Raw genomic sequence first — 15,785 nt, 5'->3', positions numbered from 1 at the left:
GCTGCTTTGGCACTGCATGCCTACTGAAACAACAACATTTTTTCCCCGCTTAAAATAACTCCCAATAGAGAATAGATATTTGCATACTGTAGACCCAAAATAAAGGGATAGAGAGAGACAAAGAGATGGAGAGATATGGCAGAAGATACTGTACAACAGCCAGCCGATAATCTGAGCTCGTGGGTTTATGAAAGGGAATGAATTGGTCTGTTCTGAGCTAAATGGATAAACAGTCAAGTACATCATAAAACCAGCCCAAATGTTGTTCTATCAGCTCTTTGTGTCGGTCCCGAGAGCTCGTAACACACTGTAAGAGCTCTCACTAGTCTTCCAGGCTCCACGGGTAAGTGTGCATTCAGTATGATATACTGCAGTCCATCAGGCAGATGATGAGGGCCGTTTTCAGTAGATTACCTCTCATTGTGTTCGTATGATTAGAATAAAAATGAGCTTCGTCATCAGCTTCCAGTGGAATGTTTTTGGTGTTATATCTGCTCTGCTAGATGTGGTCATTTTTTCATAATAGGAAAGAGCAAATTCCAGGACAGCTGTTGAGAAAGATTAAGATTAAGTTTGATGTTTGAGGAGAAAATGTCTTGAAATGGAAACTTTTTCATATTTTGTGCCAACATTTTCTGAAATATACACATATTTTTTTGTGTATTGTGGCTGCTATTGTTTTTTATTTTTTTTATTCTCTCCATGAGAATACATATTAACACAATAAGCCACGAGAGGCTGTCCATTACAGTGTTTTTACCTCAGGTAAATCATGGTACAAATCACTGTAACGCACAGCCTTGCCAACTTAAACTCCGCCTCTTACAGTAGTGGCCATTTTGAAAAGTACAGTATTTAATATTTTTCCTACTTCTCCTTCAAATTTTGCCCAATTCTTACGAAAATTGGCTCAGATTATCTATTGGGTATTTTTTTTGCTTAATAACTATTGAACAGTTTGTCAGAAAATCATGGTCCGCCATTTTGAAATTTGTTATAAATTGCAATATATTTGAAACGATCTGACATATTGGCACAAAATTTGGTATGGTTCATCGACAGCATGTCCTGAAGGTACCTGAGAAGTTTGAACACAGCGCCACCTAGTTTTCCAGAGATATACGGGGTTTTTTTTGTTGGCAAAAACACATATAACTTTTGAAAACATTGTTCAAAATTGTTTTCTTTATGTCATTATGTTCCTTGGTTTATGCCAATTCCGACGATATCTCATTTGTCATTTTCTATCATTTTGTTTGCCCGCCATATTGAAGTAAAGGAAAAAACTTTTTTTCTCTACTCCTTAAACAAATCTTGTCCAATTTTGTCCAAAATCAGCTCATATGATCATTGGACCGAGCCGCACAGAAATGACTGAACAGATTTTTGATATTTGCTACCGTTCCCGAGAAATAACTTTCTGAAGTCGACTTTTACTGCACTGCATCTGTTGTCCTCCGTTAAATAGCTTAGCATGCCAATCTGAGGCCATTCCTTCTAATGTGGATTTTGACTATCAGGTTAAACATAATTTACGTTAGCGGCCAAGTTATCTTAGCTTGCTAAACGGTTAATATGCTAACTAATGCTTTGGCATGCTCAGTCTTGCCTTGAAAACTCTCCTCAGCTGGCTTGTGCATCTGCGTGAACTGAGTAGCGCAACTTGCTAAGCTACAAGCCCCTGAACCTTTCAGGTCGGGGGTTTGAATCCTGTGTGGCACGTGCCCAGACTGCAAGAGGTACTGTGGCCAGAAATGGTGCAAGAAGGTTCATATGTTCCAGACATTGCTTCTTTCTGAGAATGATCTAATCTGAACTTATTAAATATAATGTGCAGTTCAATTATATACAAAAATCTGAATAGTATTTTGTCCTTTTGTGATTCACATTGTAGAGCATTTGACTGTTCAGTGTGATGAGCTTTGATGTGCTTGCTGTGATTGTTATGCTTGCTGTACATGCTGCATTTATTGTGCTTACAATTCTTGCTCTGCTTTGGGTGCCTTCGGTGCTTGGCCCCACATTGCTGCTTGCGGCTATATTTATGATTAATACACATAATAATAATCACAATACATAAATGCTATTGTACGAAAAAAATAAAATGTGTTAATAAAATGTTTTTGGGTTTTTTTACTACCTCAAATCAAATTTTTTTCATATTTTTTCGCAGTAGTTTTGCGTCATCTGAAAGGAGAGCTATTATGTACTCACTCTAGAGTTATGGCTGAGCTTCTATGCCAAAGTACAAACAGCATGAAGTCCCTCCTGCTTTCTGCCGTGTCCATTTTTCTCATTTAGTCCTCATTTCTCAGACCCCCGTCGTGTCCTTTCTCGAATGGACGCGAAAGGCTTTGCTGCAGAGCTTTGTGTGACGAGGTGATCTTGGCCCGTTCACCTCAAGCCCACTGGGCTGGTCAGTTACACAGGCACAGCGCCAGAAAGCCTTTAAAGTAGTGGACGATAGGTGACCAGGGCCGCATGCCAGAGAGAACAGGGTGAAAGTAGAGCTCGTTTGTCTAGCTTGAGGTTTACAAGGCTGTAGATCACTTCGTCTGACAGCTCATTGGCTGGATTAGAGTTGGAGGCCACAAACTTCTAACAGCTTATTGGCTTAAGTGGTGTTCTCAAAATGGCTTCCATCCGGACCCCGTCTGCCTGTGTCAGGCAACGGCTGACAACGAATTTTTATACAAAAAAAGTCATTTTTAAAAATGTTTTTAAAAGAAGTCTTTATATTCACCACGGCTATATTTATTTGATGAAAAATACAGTAAAAAAAGTGGAACATTATTACAATTTATCGTAACTTTTTTATTTGAATATATTTTAAAATGTAATTTATTCCTGTGATGCAAAGCTGAATTTTCAGCATCTTTACTCCAGTCACATGATACTTCAGAAATCATTCTAATATGTTGATTTGCTGCTCAATAAACATTTTGTATTCAAAATATCTTAATATGTACTTTAATTTTGTGTTCTGCAGAAGAAAGAAAGTCATACAGGTTTGGAACAACATGAGGGAGAACTATACTTGTATTTATGAGAAATAATAAAAGTGATGTTTGTCTCAGCAAGCACTACTAAAAAGTCACAGTGTGCCATCATTGTGTTATTCTTTAAATCACTTTAATTTTGACAGTCACCTTCTGAGATAAAATGAGTGAGCTGTCAAGTGCACTAATGGCTCTTGCAGAACAGCACTGTTTGTCCCTTTATTCTTTTAAATAGTTGAGGTAATTATAAGGTTGTGCTACTCAGGGAAGCACAGGAGAGGTGGTAAAGGAGACGGAGAGGAAGATGACATCCATTGACATCTATGTTAATTTGGTGTAATCTTTGGCACAGATGTCCTCCATAAGGGTGGCAGGCGGCGGGCTCAGGCCGATCTCCAAATCAGTCCATTAACACCATGCCCACTGCGCCGTTTCTGTCCATCAATCTGCGTGCGTTTTCCAAATTTTCCAAATGAGACCCTTCATTCCCAAAGGCCTTCAATTACCAGTAGCCCTAATTTAGCAGATCAGACTCCATATTTTCCTTGTATCTATTAGTGGGGAATATTAAAGTGGAACTGAGCAGAAATGGAATGATTAGAATTGAATGAGCAGACCTCATCATATCCGAATGCGATGATTGCTCGGCAACTGTCTTATCTACTTCATTTTTATTTAGTCACTATGGGGAAGGTGGAAGGACTCTGTTCTGTCATTTGCGCTCTCATTGTGATCAGGATAATGTAGCTATTGTGTTAAACTCAAGCTTGTATCAAAATTATATTCCCTAAATTATTCTATTGGTTTTCTTTTCTGTGTCTGATTATAAAAATGCAGCTTGTTAATCTATGTAATCATAAACTCTAAACCTAATAAGCTGCCATTGTCCACCCAAATATGAAATTTCTGTCATAATTTACTCAAACTCGTGTAGTTCCAAACCTGAATGACTTTCTTTCTTTCTTTTTATGTGAAATGTTGGTAACCCAAAAAGTTTCTGTTCCCCTTTCTATCATCTGTCTGTCTGTGTACAGTGCCATCTATCTCTCCATCTATTGTCTCATCTATCTATCTATCGTTCTATTGTTCTATTTAATATCTATCTATCTATCTATATTGATTTACTGTATGTATATAAACTTCCGCAAGTCATGGGTCACAGGTTTTGGAGGATAAATTTATTTAATTGATTTACCAAAGTTTTCAGGGTTTGTATTATCAAGTCTATGTAAGACAGTTTGCTTAGTTTGAGACACTTTTTGAGTTTTGTTGGAGGTGCAGGGAATTGGATTTGCCACAACACTAGCTATGTTTCCATCCACACGTTTTTATCCGCATTAAGTGATATCGAATGAAAAATGGCTTATGGAAACAGTAAAATTCGATTGAATTTCATGAATATCGACTCAAATGAAATACGATCGGTCTCATCGGATTTTATCTTGATCGATAAACGGCTTATGCGATAAACGCGGATGGAAACGTTATTATGGTGCGATCCATTTTGCCTAGTAAAACTTTGTTCGCAAATGTTGGCTTGAATGTTGTGCAATTCGGTGAGAAAATGAATGGAAACACCTTAACATGTCTCAAATCAATTCGATATACCAATTTGATCGCAAAACAGCATGTGACGTCATTACGCACAGGTTTTTATCCGCTTTAAAGCCGTTTGATGGAAACACACTTTCACCAGCTTTATTCGCATGAGGTTTTTTTACCGAACTTCAGATAATTCGATTGACAAGTGGATGGAAACATGGCTACTGTCATTTAAGATAAAGGATATTTAGGTTTAGATCATTTTCAGTCCAGCATTGACCTAGTATTGGCCAAATGCTGTCCAGGGTTGGCTCAGCAGGTCTGGTGTCAGGTGAGGGGTGCAGACAAGCCCTCTCACTCCAGTTCCAGCGGGACACCAGACAGAACTCGCCAAATCTGTCACCACGGTCCAAACACACATGTTCTTAGAGCAGCTGACGGGACCATGTGTGACCTCAAACCCAGCCCAACATCCTGCTCCTGTGATTTACAGTCTCATTCTGTTGCTTTTCCCCTTTTTCTTTTCTTTTAACGTGTTGTTATTATCACACTGATTTCTGTAATTAATCCCTTGTTGATTTGCACATGTTTGGGGCTGTTGTTCTCCCTCCAAAAAATTTCTGGAAGAGAATGTAATTATGGATTTTTTCTTAGTTAAGGGGTTTTTGCAAAATAAAAGTGATATTGAGGACAAGTAAAAACCTATCCATTTATTATGAACGAGTCAGAACAGTCTGAAGGCCTGGCCCAATTGGTGATTGTACCCTGAAAGCTCACGGAAGAGTAGGCTAATAGTCAGAAATTTTAGTATATATATACACTCACCGGCCACTTTATTAGGTACACCTGTCCAACTGCTCGTTAACACTTAATTTCTAAGCAGCCAATCACATGGCGGCAACTCAGTGCATTTAGGCTTGTAGACATGGTCAAGACAATCTCCTGCAGTTCAAACCGAGCATCAGTATGGGGAAAAAAGTTGATTTGAGTGACTTTGAACGTGGCATGATTGTTGGTGCCAGAAGGGCTGGTCTGAGTATTTCAGAAACTGCTAATCTACTGGGATTTTCACGCACAACCATCTCTAGGGTTTACAGAGAATGGTCCGAAAAAGAAAAAACATCCAGTGAGCGGCAGTTCTGTGGGCGGAAATGCCTTGTTGATGCCAGAGGTCAGAGGAGAATGGCCAGACTGGTTCGAGCTGATAGAAGGGCAACAGTGACTGAAATAACCACTCGTTACAACCGAGGTATGCAGCAAAGCATTTGTGAAGCCACAACACGCACAACCTTGAGGCGGATGGGCTACAACAGCAGAAGACTCCACCGGGTACCACTCATCTCCACTACAAATAGGAAAAAGAGGCTACAATTTGCAAGAGCTCACCAAAATTGAACAGTTGAAGACTGGAAAAATGTTGCCTGGTCTGATGAGTCTCGATTTCTGTTGAGACATTCAGATGTTAGAGTCAGAATTTGGCGTAAACAGAATGAGAACATGGAACCATCATGCCTTGTTACCACTGTGCAGGCTGGTGGTGGTGGTGTAATGGTGTGGGGGATGTTTTCCTGGCACACTTTAGGCCCCTTAGTGCCAATTGGGCATCGTTTAAATGCCACGGCCTACCTGAGCATTGTTTCTGACCATGTCCATCCCTTTATGGCCACCATGTACCCATCCTCTGATGGCTACTTCCACCATGTCACAAAGCTCTAATCATTTCAAATTGGTTTCTTGAACATGACAATGAGTTCACTGTACTAAAATGGCCTCCACAGTCACCAGATCTCAACCCAATAGAGCATCTTTGGGATGTGGTGGAACGGGAGATTCGCATCATGGATGTGCAGCCGACAAATCTGCGGCAACTGTGTGATGCCATCATGTCAATATGGACCAAACTCCCTGAGGAATGCTTCCAGCACCTTGTTGAATCTATGCCACGAAGAATTGAGGCAGTTCTGAAGGCAAAAGGGGGTCCAACCCGTTACTAGCATGGGGTACCTTTTAGAACCAGAGGACATGGTTAAAATAATAGCATCTGCTTAAAAAAAAAGAAAAAAAAAATGATTTCCATCTTTTAAAATGTATAAATCTAATACATTAAGAAATTTAAATCATTTAACTTTTTTTATATATATATAATTTTAATAATAAAGAGTTTGTTTAGATAATTTTACCTTTATAAAATACAATTGAAAATTGTTTTACATTACTATTCAAAAGTTCGATATGATTTTTTTTTTTAAATCTATAATTTTTTTAAAGCTGCATTCATTTGATAAAAAAAAAGAAATCTGTCAAAACCGTAATATTGTGAAATATTATTATGATTTAAAATAACTGTTTTCTATTTTAATATATTTTAAAATGTAATTTATTCTTGTGATGCAAAGCTGAATTTTCAGCATCATTACTCCAGTCTTCAGTGTCACATGATCCTTCAGAAATACTTCTAATATGATGATTTGCTGCTCAAGAAACATTTCTTGGTATTATCAATGCTTCTTTGATGAATAGAAAGCTGAAAAGAACAGCATTTATTAAAATAGAAATCTTTTGTAAAATTGTGAATGTCTTTATTGTCATATTCAATATATATACAATGGATATACAATATATCAATCATTTTAATGCATTTTTAATGCAATTTAATGCAACCTTACTCAATGAACCTTATTAATTTCTTTCAAAAGACTGATCCCAAACTTTTGAATGGCATAGTGTATAATTCTAAGTATTAACTTTACTAGAATTGATATTTCATATTTTGTATAAAGTTGAATGCCATTCAATTCACTACTAGCCTTTTGATAAGATGTGTTGTTTTGCCTGAAAGCTGAAATCTGGACAGATAAGAGGATCCAAGTTTCCTCAACAGTCCATCTGAACTCCCACTGTGTGGAGAGAGAGACAAGCTGCCCTAGAACACATGGTGAACACCTGCAGACCAGAACACACACACACACACACACACCATTAGGCTGGTCAGCCAGTGAGAACACTTGCCCATCCTGGCAGGTCATTTTACAGTTTCCTTCTGTGTTTGACTGATCTACGATTTCCTTTGTATTTTAATGCGCATCAAGCTATAATATTTTGCTGATATATGTTTTCTCTCAGTTTTTAGCTTTTAAAAGGAAGAATTCACCCCCAAAAAATACAACTGTCATCATATATTCACCCTCATGTCTTTCCCTAGATAGGTATTTTTTTCTTTCATAAAACAGAAAATATTTTGAAGAATCAAGCTCCAGTAGACTACAAAGCACCATGAAAGTGCCATAAAGCAGTCCATGTGTGTATTGTTATAGCCTGTGTGCTATAAAATAGCTTGAATTTGCACTTGAGCTTTTATTAATCTGATGTGAGTGGCTGTCGAGACACTATAATGAGATGCTGTAGAGGCAGATTGGTCGATTAGTCTGTCAGCTGCAGTAAATCGAATAGTCCTGTTGTGACATGTCACTTTGGCTTAGGGTAACAGCATGTGTGTGTGTGTGTGTGTGTGTGTGTGTATGCGTGTGTTTGAAGTGTGGTTTGGATCAGTGATGTGTCTTGACCCTCTTGGAACTCTGTGTCTACCCAGCATCCCCGGCTCGGCGGTGTGTGCGTTTGACATGCAGCAGCTGGCACGTGTATTTGAGGGCAGATTCAAAGAGCAGAAATCTCCAGAATCCATATGGACACCTGTACCTGATGAGCTGGTGCCGAAACCCAGGTATCTATCTTTCTACTATCATGTTCTATTCATGATCTGTCTGTCTGTTGATCTGTCAGTCTGTCTACCTATCTCGTTCTGTCTCTCTGTCTGTCTATCAAATAGTGAATGTTTGGTTTGGACATTTGAATCATGAATGTGCGGTTCTTTTACTTTTCTAGGCCTGGAGGATGTGCTGTCCAGGGTTCGAGATTCAGCTCCTCCAACGCCCTTCCCGATGAAGTGCTGAACTTCATCAAAACTCATCCTCTGATGGACGAAGCAGTTCCTTTGCTTGGACACAGACCCTGGATAGTCAAGACCATGGTTCGGTACGATGCATAGACCTACGGAACACAGAAAAAACAACTATCAATAAACCCCAGGATGCTTGTTATATGAAGTGTGTTGCTGAGATTTGATAAAGTGAAGCGAAATTCTCAAGGCCTCCTAAAAACTGTGCTGCTTTAACTGAAATCTCAGGAATCAAAGCCCAAGCTCTGCTGTAGTATGGCTAATGTTAGCAGCATTGATACTCAAAGGACATCATTCTGTGAACAATCCTGTTAAGAGCGCTGCTACAGTGTCTCTCAAGGTTAGTGGGGGGAAAACATTAGTTGAAATGTAACTCCAGTAGTGCTTCTGCAGAGAGTAAATTGCCTGAGGCCTTCAGACTCAATACTTGTGAGTAACCGAAGAAAAACTTCTCTGCAAGGAGAAAAAAAATCAAGCAATAAATCTTTTTTTTTTTAATTGTATTGAAATGGCCACTGGGGCCTTTCACGATAACTAGAGGTAAATTGTCACAAAGGAGAGTGGTCCTCTGGTGAGGGGAAAAATATTTGATTGATATTCAATAACAGACCATTTTGACTTAAAGTGCCCGTATTATGCTATTATAAAGGTTCCTAATTTTGTTTTGAAGGTCTTCTACAGGTTGAAGGTCTTTGTTTTGAAGTTTTACATGCATCCAGGGTCAAAAAAACGTTCATTTTCTCATAATATACATTGCAGCTTCAACTCTTTTCTCACAGTGTCTGAAACAGATAAAGGAATCAGTCTCTCTAAATCCCTCCTTTCTTAGAGTCTACTCTGCTCTGATTGGTCAGATGGCTCAGTCTGTTGTGACCGGTCTACCGGTTACAGCGCATGTCGGATGTACAGCGCTCATTACCAAATCTGAATTTCAGCTCCAGATCATTCTCAGCACTTGATACACAGTGATACAAACAGTAACAATGGCATCGGTTTTCCCATATCAATTCCAGTGCAAGTCCTCATCCTTTAAAAAAGTGCATGGGTTTGCTTTCACAGCACGGAAAACAGTGTCTTCTCGACATGTCAACAACACAAACTAAACTTTTCCAGGCCTCCGCTACATCTCAACTACAGTGTTTGAGGGCGGGTCATCAATGAACACCATAGGCTGGAATTATGCAAATTAGATTTAAATGGCTTGAAGAAAAATTGTCAGCTCAGGTTTTTCAAGCTTACAACAAAGTAGTAAAAGTAAACATAAAGTAAAATCCAAATTGAAGTCTCAACAGAGTATTTACAACTCTAATCTCTCATATCCCTTTTTAATTATTTCTTAAGCTGTATTAATAAGAATGATACACCAAGAATTGTTAAAAACAGATAGCGTCAGTGCTAAAATCTGATTTGTTTGAAGCTATTGTACAATAAATGACAAACATATCTGTGACCATCAGCTAAGTTAAACACAAAATCAACTTTCACAAACTACTTTCTTAATACATGTTCACAATTCATGAATGTTATTGAAAAGAAAAAAACTGTCTTTGCAAGCTTTTTTAATTAAAATGTAATAACTTGATTTTACCTCTGAAAGGACTCTCTTGTTCCTCAGACTCGAAACTAGGCCATGTGGGTTGGGAAAATAATACAGGGTTAATTCTTTTTCTTATTCAATATTATGTTTCTCTTGGAAATATATCACTTTATGGTTGCAAAATGGGTCGCAAATGCAATTTCATGTTGATTTTAGTGCACTATTTTATTTGGCTACTGTAAACAGCTTACGGTTAGGATGATGAACTATATTCTTGGCTGAAAATTTGTCTTTTATTGTCTTTCATCATACTGATGTTGCAACTGTTTTATAAAAGCAATAAGCTTCTATAATGCTGTGCATATTGCTTTATTTTCCTCACTTTTAAGGTACCAGTTGAACACTATGGTGGTGGACACTGAGGCAGGCCCCCACCGCAATCGAACTGTGGTGTTTCTTGGGTCCACCAGGGGAACCGTTCTCAAGTTCCTTATCACACCCAGCCCAGAGAACCAGTACTCCAACACTAACACCTTTCTGGAAGAGCTGGAGGGCTACAACCCTGAAAGGTGATGAGATTTCTTTGCTTCAAACACTATTGTTTTTTCAGGCACTGTTCAGTTTTGGTCTATTTTGCCAATGCTTGCATTACTTTTCTTCAGTCAGACTAGTGGTAAGAAAACATCCAAAATATACATGTATACGGTGGCCGAGAAAACTCAATGCGCTGCAACTGAAGAAAACACATGCAAATAGAAAAAACACAGGCACATTAAGAAAACATTCTCATTAGTCTGACAACACGTGCTGAAAATACAACGCAACCAAATACAGAAGCGCGCTGCAAATAGCGCACCATAACGCAAATGTTTCAAGGGCACCCCAACAAGTCACGAACCTGGCTGGCACATGCTTATTGTTCAGTGTCTACTCGTCAGTGGGGTTGTCGATGATCTGAAAGGTGAGTTTGTTGTTTATTTTAACGTCCTGATTGTAAGTGCACGTGTTGTCAAACTGATGAAGATGTTTTCTTAATTTGCTGGGGGTTTTTTCTATTTGCTGGTGTTTTCTTCAGTTGCAGCGCATTGAGCTCTCTCGGCCACCATACATTTAAAGGAACAGTTCACCCAAAAATGAAAATTCTGTCATTAATTACTCACAAACACGTGAGACTTTCATTCATCTTCAGAACACAAATGAAGATCTTTTGAGAGATGAGAGATTTATGTCCCTCCATAGACAGCAACGTAACTGCCACTTTGATGCTTCAAAAATTACATAAAGAGATCGTAAAACGAATCCATATGAATCGAGTCCAAATTTTCTGAAGAGACTCAATCGCTTTATATGATGAACAGATTGAATTTAGGCTTTTATTCACATGTAAACATTCATCAACTCACACATGAGTTGTGGTAAACGGAAGCTCAAGCATGTCCGCTTGACGTGCGAGAACCAATGAGGTTCATTCTCGTGTTACGCAGCACGTTTGAGCTTCTGCAAGAACCAATGAGGTTCATTCTCGTGTTACGCAGCACGTTTGAGCTTCAGCAAGAACCAATGAGGTTCATTCTCGTGTTACGCAGCACGTTTGAGCTTCAGCAAGAACCAATGAGGTTAATTCTCGTGTTACGCAGCACGTTTGAGCTTCTGCAAGAACCAATGAGGTTCATTCTCATGTTACGCAGCACGTTTGAGCTTCAGCAAGAACCAATGAGGTTCATTCTCGTGTTACGCAGCACGTTTGAGCTTCAGCAAGAACCAATGAGGTTAATTCTCGTGTTACGCAGCACGTTTGAGCTTCTGCAAGAACCAATGAGGTTCATTCTCATGTTACGCAGCACGTTTGAGCTTCAGCAAGAACCAATGAGGTTCATTCTCGTGTTACGCAGCAAGTTTGAGCTTCTGCAAGAACCAATGAGGTTCATTCTCGTGTTGCGCAGCACATTTGAGCTTCAGCAAGAACCAGTAAGGATTCATTCTCGTGTTACGCAGCACGTTTGAGCTTCTGCAAGAACCAATGAGGTTAATTCTCGTGTTACGCAGCACGATTGAGCTTCTGCAAGAACCAATGAGGTTCATTCTCGTGTTGCGCAGCACGATTGAGCTTCTGCAAGAACCAATGAGGTTCATTCTCGTGTTACGCAGCACGATTGAGCTTCTGCAAGAACCAATGAGGTTCATTCTCGTGTTACGCAGCACGATTGAGCTTCTGCAAGAACCAATGAGGTTCATTCTCGTGTTACGCAGCACGATTGAGCTTCTGCAAGAACCAATGAGGTTCATTCTCGTGTTACGCAGCACGATTGAGCTTCTGCAAGAACCAATGAGGTTCAATCTCGTGTTACGCAGCACGTTTGAGCTTCTGCAAGAACCAATGAGGTTAATTCTCGTGTTACGTAGCACGTTTGAGCTTCAGCAAGAACCAATGAGGTTCAATCTCGTGTTACGCAGCACGTTTGAGCTTCTGCAAGAACCAATGAGGTTCAATCTCGTGTTACGCAGCACGTTTGAGCTTCAGCAAGAACCAATGAGGCTCATTCTCGTGTTACGCAGCACGTTTGAGCTTCAGCAAGAACCAATGAGGTTCATTCTCGTGTTACGCAGCACGATTGAGCTTCAGCAAGAACCAATGAGGTTCATTCTCGTGTTACGCTGCACGTTTGAGCTTCAGCAAGAACCAATGAGGTTCATTCTCGTGTTACGCAGCACGATTGAGCTTCTGCAAGAACCAATGAGGTTCATTCTCGTGTTACGCTGCACGTTTGAGCTTCAGCAAGAACCAATGAGGTTCATTCTCGTGTTACGCAGCACGATTGAGCTTCAGCAAGAACCAATGAGGTTCATTCTCGTGTTACGCTGCACGTTTGAGCTTCTGCAAGAACCAATGAGGTTCATTCTCGTGTTACGCAGCACGTTTGAGCTTCTGCAAGAACCAATGAGGTTCATTCTCGTGTTACGCAGCACGTTTGAGCTTCTGCAAGAACCAATGAGGTTCATTCTCGTGTTACGCAGCACGTTTGAGCTTCAGCAAGAACCAATGAGGTTCATTCTCGTGTTGCGCAGCACGTTTGAGCTTCAGCAAGAACCAATGAGGTTCATTCTCGTGTTACGCTGCACGTTTGAGCTTCAGCAAGAACCAATGAGGTTCATTCTCGTGTTGCGCAGCACGTTTGAGCTTCAGCAAGAACCAATGAGGTTCATTCTCGTGTTACGCTGCACGTTTGAGCTTCAGCAAGAACCAATGAGGTTCAATCTCGTGTTACGCAGCACGTTTGAGCTTCTGCAAGAACCAATGAGGTTCATTCTCGTGTTGCGCAGCACGTTTGAGCTTCTGCAAGAACCAATGAGGTTCAATCTCGTGTTACGCAGCACGTTTGAGCTTCTGCAAGAACCAATGAGGTTCAATCTCGTGTTACTCAGCACCTTTGAGCTTCTGCAAGAACCAATGAGGTTAATTCTCGTGTTACGTAGCACGTTTTAGCTTCAGCAAGAACCAATGAGGTTCAATCTCGTGTTACGCAGCACGTTTTAGCTTCAGCAAGAACCAATGAGGTTCAATCTCGTGTTACGCAGCACGTTTGAGCTTCTGCAAGAACCAATGAGGTTCATTCTCGTGTTACGCAGCACGTTTTAGCTTCAGCAAGAACCAATGAGGTTCAATCTCGTGTTACGCAGCACGTTTTAGCTTCAGCAAGAACCAATGAGGTTCATTCTCGTGTTACGCAACACGTTTGAGCTTCAGCAAGAACCAATGAGGTTCAATCTCGTGTTACGCAGCACGTTTTAGCTTCAGCAAGAACCAATGAGGTTCATTCTCGTGTTACGCAACACGTTTGAGCTTCAGCAAGAACCAATGAGGTTCATTCTCGTGTTACGCAGCACGTTTGAGCTTCAGCAAGAACCAATGAGGTTCAATCTCGTGTTACGCAGCACGTTTTAGCTTCAGCAAGAACCAATGAGGTTCATTCTCGTGTTACGCAACACGTTTGAGCTTCAGCAAGAACCAATGAGGCTCATTCTCGTGTTACGCAGCACGTTTGAGCTTCAGCAAGAACCAATGAGGCTCATTCTCATGTTACGCAGCACGATTGAGCTTCAGCAAGAACCAATGAGGTTCATTCTCGTGTTACGCAGCACGTTTGAGCTTCAGCAAGAACCAATGAGGTTCATTCTCGTGTTACGCAGCACGTTTGAGCTTCAGCAAGAACCAGTGAGGTTCATTCTCGTGTTACGCAGCACGATTGAGCTTCAGCAAGAACCAATGAGGTTCAATCTCGTGTTACGCGGCACGATTGAGCTTCAGCAAGAACCAATGAGGTTCAATCTCGTGTTACGCAGCACGATTGAGCTTCAGCAAGAACCAATGAGGTTCATTCTCGTGTTACGCAGCACGATTGAGCTTCTGCAAGAACCAATGAGGTTCAATCTTGTGTTACGCAGCACGATTGAGCTTCAGCAAGAACCAATGAGGTTCATTCTCGTGTTACGCAGCACGTTTGAGCTTCAGCAAGAACCAATGAGGTTCAATCTCGTGTTACGCAGCACGATTGAGCTTCTGCAAGAACCAATGAGGTTCATTCTCGTGTTACGCAGCACGATTGAGCTTCAGCAAGAACCAATGAGGTTCATTCTCGTGTTACGCAGCACGATTGAGCTTCAGCAAGAACCAATGAGGTTCATTCTCCTGTTACGCAGCACGATTGAGCTTCAGCAAGAACCAATGAGGTTCATTCTCGTGTTACGCAGCACGTTTGAGCTTCAGCAAGAACCAATGAGGTTCAATCTTGTGTTACGCAGCACGATTGAGCTTCAGCAAGAACCAATGAGGTTCATTCTCGTGTTACGCAGCACGATTGAGCTTCAGCAAGAACCAATGAGGTTCATTCTCGTGTTACGCAGCACGATTGAGCTTCAGCAAGAACCAATGAGGTTCATTCTCGTGTTACGCAGCACGATTGAGCTTCAGCAAGAACCAATGAGGTTCATTCTCGTGTTACGCAGCACGATTGAGCTTCAGCATGAGGTTTGTTCTCGTGCATCAAGCAGGTTTGGTTAAGCTTCAGTTTATTTTCGCTGATCAATGTTTATATGTGAATAAAAGACTAAATTCAATCTGTTTATCATATAAAGCGATCTAGTATCTTCAGAAAATGTGGACTAAACTGCTCATTTACTATATATGGATTAGTTTTGCGTTTTACTCTTTATGAACTTTTTTAAGCGTCAAAGTGGTAGTTGTGTAGCTGTCGATGGAGAGACAGAAAGCTCTCAGATTTTATCAAAAAGATCTTCATTCTGATCCGAAGATGAAAGAAAGTCTCACGGGTTTGGAACAAGATGAGGGTGAGTAAATAATGACAGAATTTTCATTTTTGCGTGAACTATCCCTTTAGCTGTTTCTTTTATTACACTTTATCTATGCCCACATGTAGATTTCAATTAAAATACATGTCAAAGGCCGGTTTCTCGAAAGGAGTTTTTCTCGTACACTGAGCCAGAAATCTCCACTTCAGCAGCACTTGCATACACCAAACTTTTCCGTTTTATTCCTGTTTAGGTTTTTACAGAGAGGTTTGTTAATATATAATTGCCTGATATTTATTTAACATTTAATTGCTAAAATTATGTGAACCTGGCTTTATCCAATGTTCTGATTTCTATTCTGGAAGTGTATGCATATTTAATTAGAGAATGCATTTGCATATTTAAACAGAAAATTTCACAAAAAAAGCTGCAGCACGCTCTTAGA

At 40.2% G+C, this 15,785-nt stretch overlaps 1 protein-coding gene across 1 annotated transcript in view; it reads left to right on the top strand.

Annotated features, from left to right (window-relative positions):
* Window positions 1-15,785, top strand: part of sema6ba (sema domain, transmembrane domain (TM), and cytoplasmic domain, (semaphorin) 6Ba) — a 166,188-nt gene that overhangs the window by 138,722 nt on the left and 11,681 nt on the right. The window contains exons 11-13 of the mRNA XM_056253452.1: window positions 8,131-8,262; window positions 8,424-8,573; window positions 10,423-10,602. Coding sequence (XP_056109427.1) covers window positions 8,131-8,262; window positions 8,424-8,573; window positions 10,423-10,602 — 462 coding nt within the window. The remainder of the gene's footprint in view (window positions 1-8,130; window positions 8,263-8,423; window positions 8,574-10,422; window positions 10,603-15,785) is intronic.

Source organism: Rhinichthys klamathensis, unplaced genomic scaffold (genome assembly GCF_029890125.1).
Source record: "Rhinichthys klamathensis goyatoka isolate OS25496 unplaced genomic scaffold, OSU_Roscu_1.1 h1tg000105l_1, whole genome shotgun sequence".
Taxonomy (NCBI): domain Eukaryota; kingdom Metazoa; phylum Chordata; class Actinopteri; order Cypriniformes; family Leuciscidae; genus Rhinichthys; species Rhinichthys klamathensis.
The sequence above is the reverse complement of the archived record's forward strand: the minus strand, read 5'-3'. Positions and strand labels throughout refer to the sequence as shown.